An 18,529-nucleotide genomic window follows, 5' to 3' on the forward strand; every position below is an offset into this window, starting at 1 on the left:
CTCATTACACACATGGAAAGTATGGTCTTGATATCCTAGAAACCACAGAATATTTTTTCTGGTGAGAGATCTTTTAAGTTCCTAAATTAGATACCATCCCATGTACCCTCCTTTCAAAGAAGTATTTATAGTTTGAAAACAAAGAAAACATATAATTGTCCTCACTATATTGCCTCAGCAAGATAGGTTTGGGTTTTTATCACTTTTATATGAGAAATTCTGTTTTCCAATTGATCTTTTTTCTCATGAAACAACAGAATCAGATTTTTAAGAAAAATCCAAATCTGGATTTGGACAGGACTTTTATAAACAATGTAGGAAGCAACATGATGAAAGAATGCTAGATTTTAGAGTCAGGGAACAAAAGTTCTTGACTCTGCTATTTATTGCCTGTGTGACCTAAGGCATATTTAACCTCTTTGGGCCTTGGTTTTCTTATCTGTAAACTGAGAAATTTAGACTAGATGACCTCTTAAGACCCCTACCTGCTCTAAATCTGATAATACTATGATCCTATTCGCTGTCATAGTTGGAACCTACAGGCAAAAGAGTGGGTATAGATTCTTGCATAATATTGCTTTTCTATTGTCCATAGAAAGCTAAAGTAGAAAAAATTATTTTTTCCTGCAGTTTATTTTTTAATATTATTATTTCCTTAAATATTTTCCAATTACATGTAAAAAAAATTTAACATTTAATTTTTAAAATTTTGAGTTCCAAATTCTCTCCTACGTGTCTCTTTCCCATCCCTTGAGAAGGTAAGCAATATGATATATGTGAAGTCATGCAAAACATGTTTACATATTAGCCATGTGGCAAAAAGAAACACACACATACAGAAAAATAAAGTTTAAAAAGTATACTTCGATCCCTGCAGCTTGTTTTTATTATTTGAGGGGAAGTGAGAAACTAAATGATACCCTCCCTTTACCCCAAATCAGTGAAATTGGATTATGCCTCTAGCTTTGCAAGATCCCAACCTACACTCTACCACATACAAGTACATACTGTTAATCTTAACTCGGGGCATTAGGTAGTGGTGGTGGTTATAAATAAAAGTGACTGGTACTTTATATAAGCCTATTCATCTGGTAAATCCCTCCAGAGGAAAGCTTTCAAGGATACACTTGATAATGATTTTTACCTAATTCATATTCAAATATAGGTAAATAGTTGGGAAGCATACAATATGATTTGCAAAAACAGTATTGTTCTTGTGCCAACCCAGTACTCTATGGAACTTGCCTGTTTTAATCTTACTGATCCCATTCTTAGTATCAGACTAGGACATGCATAATCACAAAGTTTCTGCCCTTTAGTAACCTTTAGTATAAAATGACTGAAGAACTTTTCCTTATGTGATACTAGAGAAAAAAAAACAAATTTAAGATTTCTAACATTTCTGTTTTTTCTGAAGATTTTTTCTAAGCTTTTTAATCTGGCTTTAAAATTAGATCAGTAGAGGCTATCAAGTGGTAATGTGTCTCTTTCTCCTCCTTTGACATGGACATATTTCCCTGGATTTGAGGGAGATCTTTTAAAAGCTAAGGAGGACTACTTTAGGCATATGTGAGTAAATAAATTCCTAATACAAGTGTAATCTATTTTTAGAGACTAAGACTAACAACTGCTTCTTACTAGACATTTTAGTCAAGTTTTAAGAATGATATCTGATTATGGGCCTTAAGATTTACAAAATAAACAGTAGCTTCTTAAAATGACCTCATGAGGAAACTGAGGTTCTTGAAGGTTTAGTGACTTGAGCATTCTTTCCACTATAATTTTCTGCCTCCAGCATATTATTGTTCTGATGTAAGGGTGTGGACTGATCCACAAATGATGTCACAGAATCCCTGATTTAGAATGATACTTGAGAGGTCATTTAATCTAACTTCTATCTGAAAAGGAGTTGTCTCTTTAACAACCTTGACTACTGATCGTCCTGCTCCCAAGTGCAGACCTCTGTAGATGGAGGAGACCTTACCCCTGCCTGAGGCAACTCATTCCCCTTTTGGACAATTCTAATCATCAGGTATTTTTTCCTTAAATTGAGCTTCAGTCAACCTCTACCTCTTCAAACTTCTGTTTCTATCTGTCTTACGGGACCAAGAAGAATACATATTCCACATGTCTTTCAAGTTCTTGGAAACTAATCTTATGTCCTCCACTAAGTCTTTTTTTATCCAAAGTAAATACTTCTATTTCCTTTACACCATCCTCAAGTAGCATGATTTTCTAGCCTCTTCTCATGCTGGTCTCCTCCTTCTAGGCACGCTCCCATCTGTTAGTCTCTTACCTAAAATAGTATCGACCAAAACTGAGTTCTGTATAGTGGAATTATCAGTGTCATATCCTTTATTTTGGATACTATATTTCTATTAACTCTAAGATTGTGTTCAACTTTTTGAGTGTCTTGGCACAATGTTGCCTCACTCTGCATCCCATCCATAACTATTTTGCACAAATATTGTCCAACCACACCTCCCCTTAACCTATGTAGTTTTTTAAAATCAAAGTTTAAGTAATTTACATTTATTACATATATATATATATATAAAATCTGTTAAACTTCATCTTAATAGATCCAGTCCATTATTCTACCCAGCTGAAATGTCTGCTTGTTAACTGTCATCCAAGAGTTTGCTATTCATTCTTTAAAAAGTTTTCACTAGATTAGGTCTGAGGTTAAACATCAGTCACATTACTTGGAAATATTAACCCATATTGTTAATGACTGTCAATTTTTCTTTTTTCCTTTTTCTTTCTTTCTTTTTTTTTGGCTTTCTAAATTTATAGTGATGAGATTGACCAAGCCTACATTGTTCACCAATATTCCAGTAACGTGTGAAGATAGAGACTTACCAGGTATGCCACAGAATATTTATGCATGTTACTCTATCCTGTCTGTACCCAAAGAAACTGGCATTTATGGTTTTTGTGCTTGAATCCTCGTTGAAACATTACAAACCCAGGTTGTATGTTAACTGCCTAGATACCTCAGCTGTTGACTCATCATCAACAGTTCCTAGTACTATCCTGAAAGTGACTTAAATTTTAGTTTAAGTGTATATGTATGTACGTTTTTTAATAGTTAAATAAGACGACTCTTATTTCTACTCAAATATTCCAAATTTGAGGCTTTTCATGAATTTAAACAAGAGCTTTCCTTTTTTTTGGCACTATTGGATTTACTATACTAGGTCATAAATATATGATCCTCTGCATTAGAAATGCCTTTATGTAGAAAAATGTCCAGCTTCTAAAGCTTTTTAAAAAAAGAATTGATTTCAAAAATTAGAAATTAGAATATTGTAAATATAGATTGTAGAAGGAAATTATAATTTAATTTCTTCTAATCCTGTAATGATCTTTGCTTCCAGTTCATTTTGACAAATTTGAGACAATCCAGAATTACATTTATAACCAGTCTTATTTTTTAAATGCCAGCTTTCTAAAAGTCTGTAGTTGTAAATGTTAGTGTCAAAACAGGAAATGAATTGATAAATCTCATGCTCATAAATAAATAGAGCTCAAGGTAGTGGTAGCATAGAACATGAATCTTAAATCTGAATGTGATTTTATTATATTTTCAGTAGAAAAGAATCAAAGCTGAATCCTTTAGAGATAAGCTAGACTAAGCCCCTTATTTTGCAGGTAAGGAAATTGAGGTCTGAAATGTATGTGACATATCCATTGTCACATATGGAAAGTAATTTCTTCTAGAGAGTATTCAGTATTCCTCTTATGAGTAATATTCAAAGGTATAAAAAACACATTTATAAATTTCCTATGAGAGATAATCTTGCCTTAGTCACATCTGTGAATTAAGTTTGTACATACAGCAGGTATTAGAAATATGTTTAATATTGCTACAGGAGATCTCTTTAATCAACTCATGAAAGATGATCCTTCTACTGTAAATGGTGCAGAAACTTTGATGCTTGGAGAAATGTTGACCTTGCCTCAGAACTTTGGGTAAGAGCTAAATTTACAGATAAAGTATATAGAGATCCCTAGTTTGTGAGCTTTGCCAACTATTCTCCTCTTGCTTCCCTGCTCTAATAAATACTACTGACCAAGCATCTTTTAGGACTGAATTGTTTATCAGCAGATTCTACCCCAAAGATTCACTAGGATGCATTCACCAGTACCCACCTGTAATTTAGTACCCAGGATAGTTAACCATGTGAAAACTCTTCTCTGTAGGTCCTGTGGCACTGCGAAGGCTAAAAGTAATAATTATTAAGGTAGTTAAACATGGTCTTGGTCCAAAAGAAACTTACATTCATAGATAGGATTTATACATTAAACAAATAGCATTATAATGTGGTATATATCATATGCCAAAGAAAGGGTAGAGACAAGTGCTATGGGAAGGTCAGAACACATTAAAAAATACTTTGCAGCATTAGTTTAGATTTATAGACTGTGATCATGAGATAGTACCTCTGGATACCTGGAAATACAATTTAAAAAATATATATCATTTCATTTGTTGTAGATAGTACTTACCCTGAGATAGAGTATAACACCTCAATAATTTAGTGAATAGTCTTCATGAATAACCATGATCTCCCCATCTCTTCATGGGACCAGACATTAAAAATGAGCCTTACTAAACATAGCTAGCCTGTCCCTAAGACAGCAAACATACAGTGTAGCCCTGAGAATATATTAGAGCCTTTACTGCTTCGTAGAACCTGCTAAAGATTTATTGTGCTCAAAGAGCTTTCCAGAATCCAGAGTCACAGCCACACCATCACCAATTGCCCTTTGGACATCACAGACTAGATATCGTATAGGCATCTTAAACTCAACATGTCCAAAACAGCTTATTATCTTTTCCCCAAAACCTTCCCTTCTTCCTAACTTTCCTGTTACTGTCAAAGTCACCATCAGTCACCTAGGCTTACAAATTCTTCATCTCTTCACCCACATTCATCCCACATAACCAGGCTTTTGTCAAATCTGGTCATTTCTGCCTTTAGTTCCTTCCTATACATTTCTTTCTCTCCACTTAGACAGCTGTCACTGTAGACTAGATCCACCATTATGTCATGTCACATCTCGTCTAGACTATTTCATTCGTCTTCTAATTAGTTTCCCTGCCTAATTGGCCTTCTTTATTCCCTCTCCTGTCCAATCCTTCCTTCACTCAACTGCTAAAATAATTCTCCTAAAATGCAGGTCTGACCATGTCACCTCCTTCTCAGTAAACTCTAATGACTTCCTTTAGCTTCTAATGTAAAGTCCAATGTTTGATTTTTAAAGCTCTCTTCAATCTAACTAGCTCTTTTCTACCTTTCTAGTCTTCAACAACAAGTCATGTCAACTAGCATTTATTAAGCACCTACTATCTGCCAGCACTGTGCTAAGCAGTGAGTATACAAAAAAAGAGGAAGAATAGCTCCTGCTCTAAACGAGCTCACTTTCTAATAGTAGAAGCAGCATGTACAAAACTATATACAAATGGAGGTAATCTCAGGGAAAGCAGCAACATTAAAGAGGAGTAGGAAAGGTTTCCTATGGAGGGTGGGATTTTTACAGAGACCTGAAGCCAGGAAGCTGAAAGAAGGAGGCATGGGGATAGCCAGTGAAAATGCCTGGAGTCAGGATCTCATAGGCAAAGAACAGCAAAGAGGCCATATCTCTGGACCAACACTAAGGTAAGAAGAGAACAGGTTTTGAAGGGCTTTAAGAGGTAAACAGGGTTTTATTTTTGATCGTGAAGATAATAGCCACTGGAGCAGACTGATAAGGGAAGTGACATGATTAGACTTGGGCTTTAGGAAGATCAGTTTGGCAGTCACGTGGATGGACTGGAGTGGGGAGAGACTTACCACAAGGACACTAGCCAGTCAACTCTTGCAGCAGTCTAGGCAGGAAATAATGAAGGCCTATACCAAGCTTATGGCCTTTGTTAGAGAAGTGGGAGACATATAGGAGAAATGCTGTGAAGGTAGGATTTGGAGGGTAAAAGAATGTGAGGAATTAAGGATAAAACCAAGGCTACAAAGCTAGGTCATGGTACCCTCAACAATAATAGGCAAGTTAGGAAGAGGGAAGGGTTCCAGCAGAAAGATAATGAGTTGAATTTTGGACATCTTTAGTTTAAGCTGTCTATGACACTGTCCAATAGGCAGTTGGAGATTTGTGGTCAGAAAAGAGGTTACAGCTTGGCAAAACGATCTGAGAATCATCACTGTAGAGATGATCATTGAATCCGTGGGAGCTGATAAGGTCACCAAGGTAAAACAGTCTAGAGGGAGAAGATATCCACAATTAGTGGGTGTTACTTGGATGAAGATCCAGCAAAAGAGACTGAAAGGGAGCAGTTAGGCAGGTGGATGGAGCAGCAGGAGAAAGTAATCACGAAAACCTAGAGAGAAGAGAGTATGAAGGAAAAAAGGTATTATCAGTGGGTGCAGAGAGGTCAAGGAGGATGAGAATTGAGAAAAGACCTTTATATTTGTTATTTAACTTTGGAGGAGAGTGCTGAGACAAGCCCAAACCAAATGGGCTTTTAAATTTTTAGTGTGAGGATTTCACTTTAGTAATCAGGGCTTAATTTATTGTTTTGTTGGTTGTCTAGACTTAAGAAAATGATGGAGAAACTGTTAATAATGTGACTTAAACTTAAAAGTGTGTCATGGCTCATTTTTTCTCCGAGATTTGGTTGTTAAACAATTTACCAGCATATCATTGCTTTAGAGAGAGCAGTTTCAGTTGAAAAATGAGCTGAGAAGCCAGGCTATAAAAAGTTAAGGGCATGAGAAGAAAGGAGTTGGAGGAGAGTGGTTGAAAAACTCTTAGCAAATGGTCTCAATTTTTTCAGTGAAATATGAGCCAGTGTTCTCATTTGAGAGGGAGAGGGGAAGGGAACCATGGGAGCTTCAAGGAGGGATGGAAAGGTTTGGAAAGTCTATGTTGGGTGGATTAGTGAGATGTAAAAGGATCACCTTACAGCAGTGAGGGCCCAGTTGAGGTTATATGACATAAATTTGTTGTGGATCCTGTCAACATAGTTTCATGATTTTCTTCAGCTTTGTTTAGCAGCACTTGAGTAGGAGTGAAGGCAGAAATGGCTAGAGTAATCCAAGGCGGAAGCCTGGTGGGCAAGCTCTTTGTTAAGATGAGGGGGCAATGGACTTAAAAGTAGAGGACAGCTTAAGGTTGAATTGGTTCATTCAGGTTAAGGTAGGGAAGGGAAGAGAGTGTAGCCAGCACAGGCAGGGGGAATGACCTGGGCAAGAATTGAAGGCATGAAGGTCATGATGAGCACAAAGAACAGGAGAGTCTCTTCCTAGGTTTCAGAGTTCATGAAGAGGGGCTTGCACTTTACCTCTCTTTACATATCCTATGATCTGGCCACACTGAGCTGCTTGATGTTCTTTACAGAAGACACGATCTCCTACCTCTGGGCATTTGAATTGACTAACTCCTGTACTTGGAATGTTCCCCCTCTTCACCTCCAAATCCTGGCTTCCCAGCCTTTCTTCAAGACTCAGCTTACATCCCACCTTTTGAAGGGAGCCTTTATAGGGCCCTAATACTGCTACTCCCTTCCCTCTAAGACTTGTTTCCATTTACATTGTAGATATCTTGTATGTTCATAATTATTTACATGTTGTCCCTACCATTAAAATGTAAACTTCTGGGGAGTAGGAACCAGGTTTTTGTCCCTAGCACTTAGCACAGTACCTGATACATGGTAAGTGCTTAAAAGATGTTTATTGACTGATTTTATGATGATATAGTTTAAAACTGTGATGAAGTCTCAGGATAGGATTATTAGTGGAAGGCTTAAATTTATATTCATGTAAAAAACCTATAAAGAACAAACCCAGTTTTATTTTTACTGGACAAAAATTTACTCACAAATTAAGTAAAGAAAAGTAAAAATGCATATGATGCCTTGAAGATCAGTAACTTAAAATCATTTCAGAAACAGAAAACTTCATTCTCTGAGAAGTCATAGTGGCTTAAGTCACAGGACAATTGGCAGGGATCTTATTTCAGTTACTATCATTGTGGCTAAAGAATATCAGCAAAGGACCAGATAATATAATATTTCATAGATTAACTCAATATTTTAAATGGCACCAGGACATAAATGAGTGCAGGAGCAGTGTTGTTTGTGGCCTGCATCCCTCAGTGAAGGTTTGGCAACTCCTCGTGGTGATATACTTGTAGTTTGGCTGAAACAGTTTACTTCCTAAATGATGATTTTCCTTTGGACAGAAACATATTTTTGGGAGAAACCTTTTCCAGTTATATCAGTGTTCACAATGATAGCAACCAGATTGTAAAGGACATATTGGTAAAGGTAAGTAGCATTTTGATTCTGAATGCTTTTGAGTAAAAGTTGATTTTCCTGTCTTTTCACCTGTTTCCTTTGTTAATAAGTATGCTTTAGGAATCTCAGTATAACACCAGTCCCAAAAAAAAGTTAGGGATTGATTCATAGAGGAAGCTTCTAGAGAACGCTGTGCCACAGTAGAAGATATGCTGAACCGGGGACTGGGAGTCCTGAGTTTGAGCCCCAACTCTGCCTCCAACTAGCCAGGTAACTTTGGCAAGTAGCTGGCCTCAGTTTTTTCTCTGAAAAGTGAGGAGGTTGGACAAGATGATCTGAAAGGTTTTTTTGTAGTTTTGGAAATCTAGGTATTTAGAAGTTGGACTTAGTCTGCACTTTAAAGGAAGGCTTGGACTTTAGTAAATGGATGAGAAGAAAGAGGGCATTCCAGAAAAGTAGGAAAGTTGTAGCAATCCCTTTGATGCCTTGAGTTCTCCCTCCCATCCCTGGATCCCTTTCCTGTTCTTTTGACTGATGATTGGGCCTCAGAAAGTAGTATCTCAGACAGGAATTTAGGGACTGACTCTAATTAATTATCTCTAAACCATCTTTCATTCCAGACCTACAGCTCACCACAAGCCATCCTTGAATCCTTATTAGAATAAAAATACAAAGCAAGGAGCCTCATCTTCCAACATACACAGAAGAAAAATAATGAAGGTCATAGAATGTTAGAGGTAGAAGCAGTCATTGAGATCAAATAGTCCAGTTCCTTCATTTTATGAAGAAACTGAGGCCTAGGAATCATTATGACTCATCCGAAGTCACACAGCTTGTAGAGCTAGGTCTCAACCTAAGTCTGCTGATGTCCAGTCTAATGTTCATTCTGCAATTTGCAGGTATCCCACACCAGATATGACATGCCTTCTATGTCTGCTGCCACAACCCAAAAACAGGACACATAAAATTTAACCAATTAAGTTGCCAGATACTATGCTAGACACCAAGTGTACAAATACAATGAGCGAGACAATCCTTAATGGCAATTCTTAAAGGCTGCCAAGTACCTAGGTAGAAGGGTAGGGGTAGAGTATAGTTTTTGTAATGATCTATTCATTTAAGGCCCCCAGAGTTCTGAAATAACCCGTAGTATATTAACAAGGGACTAGTTTAAATACTTATTGGGTAGGACTCTGAGGAACATGTACTGCACCATGATCTGACTAGGCAGTGCTTCTAACCATGCCTCAGTAACCCTTAGAAAGATTAGATGCAAAGTGTTTATGAAAGCATTTGGGGGAGAGGGATGTGAGCAGGCTGCCACCGATGCAGTTATGGAATATAGCATATTGGAGAACCTAGGAAAGAACAGCTCAGGTATGGTTAGGTTTGAAATTTGTTAAGTTCCAGCCTCCTTCCCCCCAAGTTCACTTCTTAACAGAAGTCATAAAATCACAAAGAAGAATAAGTTTGTGTTTGGGAGAGGGAAGGAGGGAGGAAGATGATGATGAAAAATCATAGATGAAAAATTCCTTTTAGTAAAGAGAAGTGGTCATTATCTTGAAAATTCAAGACGGGAGAGCCTTTGGACATGTGTCTGGGTATCAGACCTGGGGGCACAAAGGGAGGAACCTTTAAAATTCTAGGGAAGGATCTTTTGCCTTGCCTATCCCTTCTTTAATTCACAAACAAAGGGAGAGGGAGGAGAGGGAAGGGCAGGTGAGATGGATGGTTAGGTTGGTTTATAGATTAATGATAGATGATAGGTCATCTGGTAAAGAGAGACAGAGATGCTTGTTTTTATCCTGGATATTATTAAATAAGATTTTCCAAATTCATATCTACAATGAAAATTAATATTCTTTATGATGCCCTTAAGGCCCTGCAAGATCTTGAAGGGGTTTCAGAATCCTCAGAGAAAAACTAAGTGATGTTCATAATGTTATGATGTTAATTGTATTTTAATTCCTTTAAAATGAATAAATCACATTAGATGCAAGACATGTCATTTGTTTTCTTGAGAACTTAAGAGACAGGATATATCAGGACTTCATTCTGTAGGCATTGAAGAACCAAAAGCTACTGGCAAAGAGGGTAATGTGTACAAAGTAATGTTTTAAGAAAAGTCATTTTGTCAGCAGTTGTGTTTGGAGCATGAAGAAGCCAGCAAGGAAATAATTAGACTATCTCAGGAGTGAGGTAACAGACTCACAGATTTATAACATTTCAAAGTGACTTATTATCTGCTATCTCATAGTACAGGAAAAATGGAAGAATAGATCAATAGAGTAGAATGAATATACCAGACATTCCATCAGACGTATACAAAAGATCAGCATTTCATAAATCCTTAGAAAATAATAACTGAGGAAAGGATTCATTATTTAACTTGAAAAGTTGGTTGGATTTGAATCCATATCTTATATCATGTACCCTAGTAAATTCTAGCTGGATAAAAGACTTAAACCTTTAAAAACTTGGAAAATATAGAAGAAAATGGAATAAAGTATCACATTTGTGGAGGGCAAATGAACTTTGAATTCAATACTTGAAGGAAATTAGTAGGGGCAAGATCGATGTGCTTGACTACATTAAAAAATTTCTGTACAGGAACAAAAAACAAATTTGAAAAAATATTTACACCAAATATAACAGTGAAAACTGGACGATTAAAATATATACAAATCTGTTAAAAAGTTACAATGATAACTTACATTTCATAGTTGATAAGGCAATCTAGCAATATCCTGTAAAAATTTTCTATACACACACACACTCACCCCCCCCAAAAAAAATCCTTTGACCCTTCAGTTGTTGGGAATATAAAGTGTTATCAAGAACAAAAGAGCTATTTGTACAAAAATTTTCATAGCAGCATTATATGAAATTGTGAGAAAAAATTTTACCAGTCACAACCTAAGTACCCAACAATAGGGGAATAATTAAATTGCACTACATTAATGTAGTGAATTATTGTAATACAATTAAGATTGAGTAATGAGAACTGCAAAAATATTGGGAAATATTTTTATGAAATAATTCAGAGCAAAAAAAAACAAACCCAGAAGAAAAGAACCCATACTAATTAAAACCAATTGAGAAGGAGTGAACTCTAATGGAGACTTAGAGGGACAAATTTAAAACATGTAGATACTTTGTCTTGAAATTGATTAATTTGCATGTTAATAAGTACTTAGTAAGTTTGTTGGTTTTGATGTTTAGCATTACATTTCTAAAACATTTAATTTTTTTTAAAACTAGCACTATTTTTATTTTAAATAAGATGTGTATGTACAGCATTATACAAACCTGAGAGTGCTATGTAAATATCAGCTATTGTTATTTTTGAAAATTCTCATTGTGTCCAAAGGACACAATAGTAATGAAGTATAAATAAATCACAAACATAAAATCAGGATTTCCTTCAGTACAGATTTGTTTACTTTAAAGTATAGTTAGACTACATTTATAGCCTCATGATCATTTCCTTTATTTTTTTTTTCCCATTTCCCTCCATAATATAGTTCCTCTACTTCAACCCAGTTGACTTACTTCCCATCTCTGAAAACACACTATGTCCCATCCTTTATTTTTGGTTGTTCTACCCACCTCCTTCCACCCATCCACATCCTACTCAGCCTTCAAGAGAAAAATTGAAAGCTTTCCCTCACCACCTTTGCCAGAATTTCCCCTTTCTCTCTTCTGAAGTCATCTGGCACCTTTGCCTGTGATTCATTTGGTTAAGACCTCTCTTGGATTCCTCTCTTCATCTAATATATCTAAAATAATCTTTTGTTCAACTTTCTTATGTGTTCAAGCCTTGCCACTTGCACTTAGATTGTCATCTCTGCTACTTGACTCTGTTCCATACCATAATGACAAAAAATAAATATTTGTCTATTACATTTTAACTTTGAGTATAGCAATGTGAGTGTGTTTACATATAAATGATTTTTCTTTAAAATAATTGAGAAATCTAGGCCATAATGAAGAAATCTAGGCCTTGCTATTCTGGCTTGGCTTCATATGTTTACAAGTACTGTCCTGTTTAAAATGTCTCTTTTGAATCATTTTTAGAAGTTGAAATTGTCTTAAAGTTGCACATTGTCTTCCAAGGTTTTTCTTCCTCTTTAAAGGCTGATCTCCAGACAAGTTCTCAACGTTTAAATCTTTCAGCTTCCAATGCTACAGTTGCAGAACTGAAATCTGATTGTTGCATTGATGATGTCATCCACCATGAAGTGAAAGAAATTGGAACGCATATGTAAGGAACATTTAAGCAATCCTTATCTACATACATATATATGTATATATTTTTTTTTTACATAGTGTGTGTGTGTGTGTGTGTGTGTGTATCATTGTCTGAAATACTTTTTCATAAAACTTTTTACCTCATCTGCCTAAAAAGCACTTTCTTTTTATGTAATAAGAGTTATACCTCTAACTCCATTTTTGTAATCACTTTGCAGATCTAGCTAAAGAATACCTTAAGTGACAGTCTGAATTGTAGCAAGGTCAGAAGATAGAAAAATACCTATTTTGAGCAAGTGTGATCTTGTGAGGGTTGCAAATAAGAATCAGACAATTCCTGCCCTCATAAAACCTGTAGCCTAGACTTATAACTAATATTTTAAAATTTTAATCATTAACATTTAAATCATCCCTGAGGAAAACTAAGAAAATGTACAGTAGGTACTTCATAAGCTATAGCCAAAACTACCTTCCCTGAAGACTCTGAGCACCCTACTGCTTCCTCTCAAGCCACTCTTATGGAAGAAGCAAAAACCTTCCCCACATTTTAGAGATGCTAATCCAAGGATGGGGAACCTATAGCCTGGAAGCCACGCATGGCCTCCTAGGTCCTTGGGTGCAGCCTTTTGACTGAGTTCAAGTTTTACAAAACAAAAGAGAATTTGTTCTGTGAAGTTTGGATTCAGTCAAAGGGCCACACTTGAGGAGCTAGAGTGCCGCATGTGACCTTGAGGCCTCAGGTTCCCCACCCCTGTGCTAATCGTTATATACCTATTAACTTTGGAATTAATTCACTGTTAATGTTCAATTCTTCATAGAAGGTATACCAGTTTGAAGCAGAGATGTATGAAAACACTTAATACAGATCTTTTGAAAGTTTTGTAAATTGCTAATTACCACCTTGCATGACTGTTATCTTGAAATAGACATATATTAAATTTCATGTAAAACTTCTAAACACAAATGTGGAACTAAACAGAAGTGTGAAACCAAATAAAGGCAAACTCCAAAAGCCTTTGCCTCTTTTGTGTTTATGTGTATAAATAAATATTTCTTTTTGCTGTGGGGCAAAAGTCTAATTATTGATGTTAGTCTTCTTTTTAAAAATTCTAGCCCTTTAGGTTAGGTTAGAAATTTGACTAAACATTGTCAGAATTCTTTTTAATGTTTTAATTCTTGACTACAACATGGGAGTTACAACTCCTTTTGTACCTAATTTTTCTAATGACACACTGATGTCTTACTCTATAAAGTAAAAAGTTGGAAGGAGGATTTAGGGAATGGTATATGGAGAAAAGCATATCATCTTACTGAACAAAAAATTCTTGTGTGAAATAAAATCCTGATTGCTGAAGTAAGAGATCTTTGCTGTCTTACTTTAGGCATGTCAGTCACCTCTCCAAGCCTTTTTCCTCACCTATAAAATGAAGAAATTGACTGGTATCTAAGTTACTGTCATTCTTTGATGTTGGCTCCTGTGGGCCAAGAGCATTGGAGATTTAACAATGTATATCACAAACCAAGATTAGGATAGAAGTGTTGCATTTATTCTCTACATTTTAGAAGTGATATTGAGAACTACACAGTTGGAATTGGTTCAGAAGCGTTAAAGCAAGTATCTGTCTATTTCAGCTTGGTGTGTGCAGTCAGCTACACTACTCAGAGTGGAGAAAAGATGTACTTTAGGAAATTCTTCAAATTTCAGGTATTGGATTTTATTAAGATAAGCTGTATAGCTATAAGATGCAGTTACTTATTCCATACTGTAGACCCTATTACTCTGCTATGAATACAGATATGTTCAAAACAAAGTGAATACCTTTCAAGCCTGTTCAGGGCTGAAAAGGAAATAGGATTAAATTAAGCTGAATAAAAACAGAATAGCATGAGCTATAGTGTTTTTACAGTAAAAATTCCAAAATTTTCACCCAAAGGCAGCATTCTTTATTGAGTATTCATGACAAATGTGGACACTGGGGACTGTAGCATAAAGAATAAGTGCAGACATTTTTCAGTTCTGCTAACGTTTTTGGAGACCTGACCACAAGAGGAAAATTAACTCACCAGGAAAGAGATTTGCCATTACTTTGCTAAAGCATCTCCTGGACAAATATATGCACACATGCCTTTTTGCTATAGAGAGGTGAAATGATGTCCTTTTAACAGTATATACTTGGGATTTTCCTTTTCAAGCATTCTGAGAGCCTTTTTAATTTATAATTTTAAAGAGTTTTTTAAAGCATTTTATATTTAGATATTCATGATTAAATTTTATACTATAACAGCATTCTTTGAAGTATGGAAAAGTCAAATCCCTATCTAATTTATGTGCTTTATTCAATCAGGTTCTTAAACCTTTGGATGTGAAAACCAAGTTTTATAATGCAGAGGTAAGTATTGGATTTCCTTCCCAAGATATTTGGCATTTAATGAGATTTTTTTCCAATTAAATATCAAAATTTTTATTTTTTTAAAAAATCATAGGTTTCCTTTTCCCTCACTTCTCCAAAAAATTACTAATCTGACTATGCTTGTGAAAAATGAGTTAACAGTTTAATCAGTAGGTAAAATTAACTAGATATTAAGCCTCATCTAATCAACTATTCCCCTCATTTTTTAACCTAAATGTTGAAGGGCTATCTGCAATAGAATTTGTGCAACCTTCATTTTCACTGTTGTTTTATTTCCTTTTCATAAAAATGCCTGTCCTATAATTCTCTTTAGTCATTATTATTTAAAATAGGATTAACACCTACTAACTGTTGTTAATAAGAACCTAGCAAACACTTTAGTGTTCTGAAGATTATAAAAAAAGAGCTAGACATAGCCTTACCACATTGACTTCTCCTATTAACTTCCCATATAAACTGGCCAGAGAGCACAAAGATAGATAAGAGAATTTGAACTGGAAAATTGAAGGGTTGTTAGATTTAAGTTAAACCTGATATTCTTGATAATTGTTTAAAAGGTTCCCTAAAAAAGTAAGATCAATCAAGTGGAAAAGAGGAGAGCTGCTTTTAGGATAGATGACCTGTGAAAAACCAAAATTGGCCAAAGGTGAGGACAGTAGAATCTGTAGAGAAGTTAACTGTGCTCACTCACTTGAGCCCATTAATTCAATCTCAGTTTCATTATTTGTGCTAGATTATTTGTCTCTAGATCTCAGGAAATTCTGATTAACAGTGAAAGAAATCTTATTATGATGAGTATAATACTGTAGTGACTACCTTGAGGAACCCCTACATTTTGAAAAAACCTGGCAAAAAAAATTTGTGATGACTTTTCAAACTAATTTTTTTAATATATCAATAAATATTTCTTGACTCCAGCATGGCACTGAAGATATAACAATATTTTATTAACTGAAAATCAGAACAAGTAATTTGACAAGATATTTGTTTTACAAAGCCTCATTAAAAGTATGTTTTCTTTTCATAAAATCAAGGACTATTCTGGAAAACTTGGGACTTATGACCATAGGGAGGATTTCAAATCCAGTTAACAAGAAGTATTTGTTAAAAAAAAAATTAAAAGATATTAAGTGCCAGGAGGGTGATACAGATAATAAAGCCTATAAGAATCAGAAATGACTGGGTCAGTTAGTGGAATCATGAAATCCAATTATGGAAAAATGAGATTTTGTCTGGGCCTTATAAGAAGCATAGGACATAGATGAGAAGAGGGAGGAGACCATTTCAAATAAGGAGAATGGTATGAGAAAGAAGAAGAAGGCATTCAGGGAACAGTGAGTAGACCAGTTTAACTAGAAGGAGAGGTTTGGAGTACAGTTGATGTTATTTGTTATTTTTTCTTGCTGAATCTTGACCCCAGAATTCTTATTATTAATCACATGCCAGGAGATAATTGTATCTTCTAACCATTCAATCTGATTAAATTTAAAGTACTCAAACCTCTCTGTCTCTCTCTCTGTCTCTACCTCTCTCCCCCTCTCTCTCCATTCCCCTCCCCTCCATCTCCCCCTCCCCTACTCCTCTTCTGGTAGAAGATTTATACACAGCAAGAAGCGAAAATGTTTTAAAAGAGTAGATCTATTATAGAAGTGCAAGAAGCATAACAGAATCATAAATTCAGAGCCAAAAGGAATTTACACTGGCATTTAATGCATCTCCCTCATTTTATAGATGAGTAAGGAAAGCCTTTTTTAGGGTATGCATATTTGCATTTTTTGTGAATACAATGATTTGGCTATAAGAATGTTTTAAGGGGATGGCATATATATTACTGGGTTTAGTTTCCATCATTAAAAGTGATAAATGCACTAAGGCTCTTCTTAAGAGTTTGAAAATAGTTTGAATCCCAGCTCTAGTGCTTACATTTCTTTCTAGGACCTTGGGTACATCCCATAACCTTCTAAGCCTCTTTTCCCTTGTCTGTGAAATGAAGAATTTGGACTACATGATCCCTACAATACTTCCAGCTCCAACCTTATAATCTTATGAACATAATGCATTTAGAAATTGTTTATACACATAATTCTAAATCTGAAGTTTCCTGACAAGTATTAATTTCAAAATTTTATAATTTTTTTTAACCAGACCTGAGGTTTAATTAGAGTAGTGCCTCCCCACCTCCCATGAGAAAAACCATAACAGTGCAGAATGATCCCTGCCTTATAACTTAAAACCTTAGAGAGTTGCCCAGGACATCAAAGTGTCCAATGACCATTGTCATGGACTATGTAGCCCTCTTGTGTCAGAGGCACACCTTGAACCTTCCTCACTGAGGCCAGGTTCATTATGCCATCATGCCTCAAAACCTTAAATTCTTGAATATGCGTATTTCTTTTGAGAGCACTGCTTAAACCAGAAAGTGAACAACCCATGGGCCCATTAGTCATTTTCCTGGCATTTGGTTTTGACTTTCAGGTATCTAATGCCCAGGTAATGATATCTGCTCCATAGCTGACATTGACTGGGAATGAAGATAGACATTAAATGACATTAATATTGGTATCATGAGAACTGTCATGTTCCTGCCAGTGTTGTGTAGGATGTACTTTTCTCCCATACTTCCTCCACTCCTAGCCCAGTTACTTGCTCCTCCTGTGCTGAAATCCTGACCCCAACACACCTCATCTTCCTTGTATTTTTCAAAAAGTGGTCGAGTTTTTTCCCTAATAATTTATATTATATTAGCCTTTGTGAATAAACAACAGTAAAAGAAGCCTCAGGAGCCATCTAGACTGTTGTCTTATAGGTTATGAATGGACAAAATAGTGACCTCTGTCTTTGCTGGGGACAGAGAAAGAACAAGTGAACTTAAGCTGTGATGTCTTGATGATATGTAGTTAGGGAAGGAAAAGTCATTGAATTATGAGAGGATTTGAAATCAAGGAAGGTCTTTAAAAATCAAATAGATGTCATCTATCTGAGATGAAAGGTAGTCAGGTAAATCTTCCTAGTTAAGATCTCTCCTGGTGCTAAAGAGTCCATAATTCTAGAAGGTAACACATGAGGTGCTATCTCTGAAGTCCTTTGAATTCTTCCCAAAGTAAGCATTCAAAGTAAGTTCAAGTTGCTCTGTTAATTCTTTTTCACTGAATTAGACTGTGTCCATTTTAACAGTCTCATTAAATCTGAGGGAGAAACATTTTACAAAGTCCTGCTCCCACCTTCCCCCCATTCAAGTCAGGAAAACTTACTAAAGTACAAAGTAATAGATTCTGTTCCCACAGCAGCTCTCCCCATAGAAATGCCCCTGTCATACCATTGGCATTTAAATTTACTAAACTGTCCCTTTTCAAAAGAATGACTGTCATATTTCTTTGTGTCTCTTTCTGTTTACTCTCTTGTTTACTAATGCTGTCTTGTTGAGAAAGTACCTCAAAAATGCAGTAATGCATTTTATTTGAAAGTTAGTTGTCCTTTTTCTTTAACATTTAACTCTAATTTTTCTAATGTTTCTTTTTTTATTTTTCCATTAGAGTGACCTCAGTTCTGTGGTAATTTTATTTAATTTATT

General features: G+C 35.6%; 1 protein-coding gene across 7 annotated transcripts in view; it reads left to right on the plus strand.

The window, feature by feature from the left end:
* TRAPPC13 (trafficking protein particle complex subunit 13) overlaps positions 1-18,529 on the plus strand; it is a 33,057-nt gene that overhangs the window by 4,947 nt on the left and 9,581 nt on the right. For 3 of the 7 annotated variants that reach the window (XM_072605086.1, XM_072605087.1, XM_072605090.1), the window contains exons 2-8: positions 2,797-2,865; positions 3,876-3,975; positions 8,242-8,326; positions 12,433-12,560; positions 14,180-14,252; positions 14,893-14,937; positions 18,492-18,509. In XM_072605086.1, the coding sequence (XP_072461187.1) occupies positions 2,797-2,865; positions 3,876-3,975; positions 8,242-8,326; positions 12,433-12,560; positions 14,180-14,252; positions 14,893-14,937; positions 18,492-18,509 (518 nt within the window). Of the gene's footprint in view, positions 1-2,796; positions 2,866-3,875; positions 3,976-8,241; positions 8,567-12,432; positions 12,561-14,179; positions 14,253-14,892; positions 14,938-18,491; positions 18,510-18,529 lie in introns of all 7 variants that reach the window. The other 4 variants (XM_072605088.1, XM_072605089.1, XM_072605091.1 and 1 more) reach the window with 2 other exon arrangements.

Source organism: Notamacropus eugenii, chromosome 4, assembly GCF_028372415.1.
Source record: "Notamacropus eugenii isolate mMacEug1 chromosome 4, mMacEug1.pri_v2, whole genome shotgun sequence".
Classification (NCBI taxonomy): Eukaryota; Metazoa; Chordata; class Mammalia; order Diprotodontia; family Macropodidae; genus Notamacropus; species Notamacropus eugenii.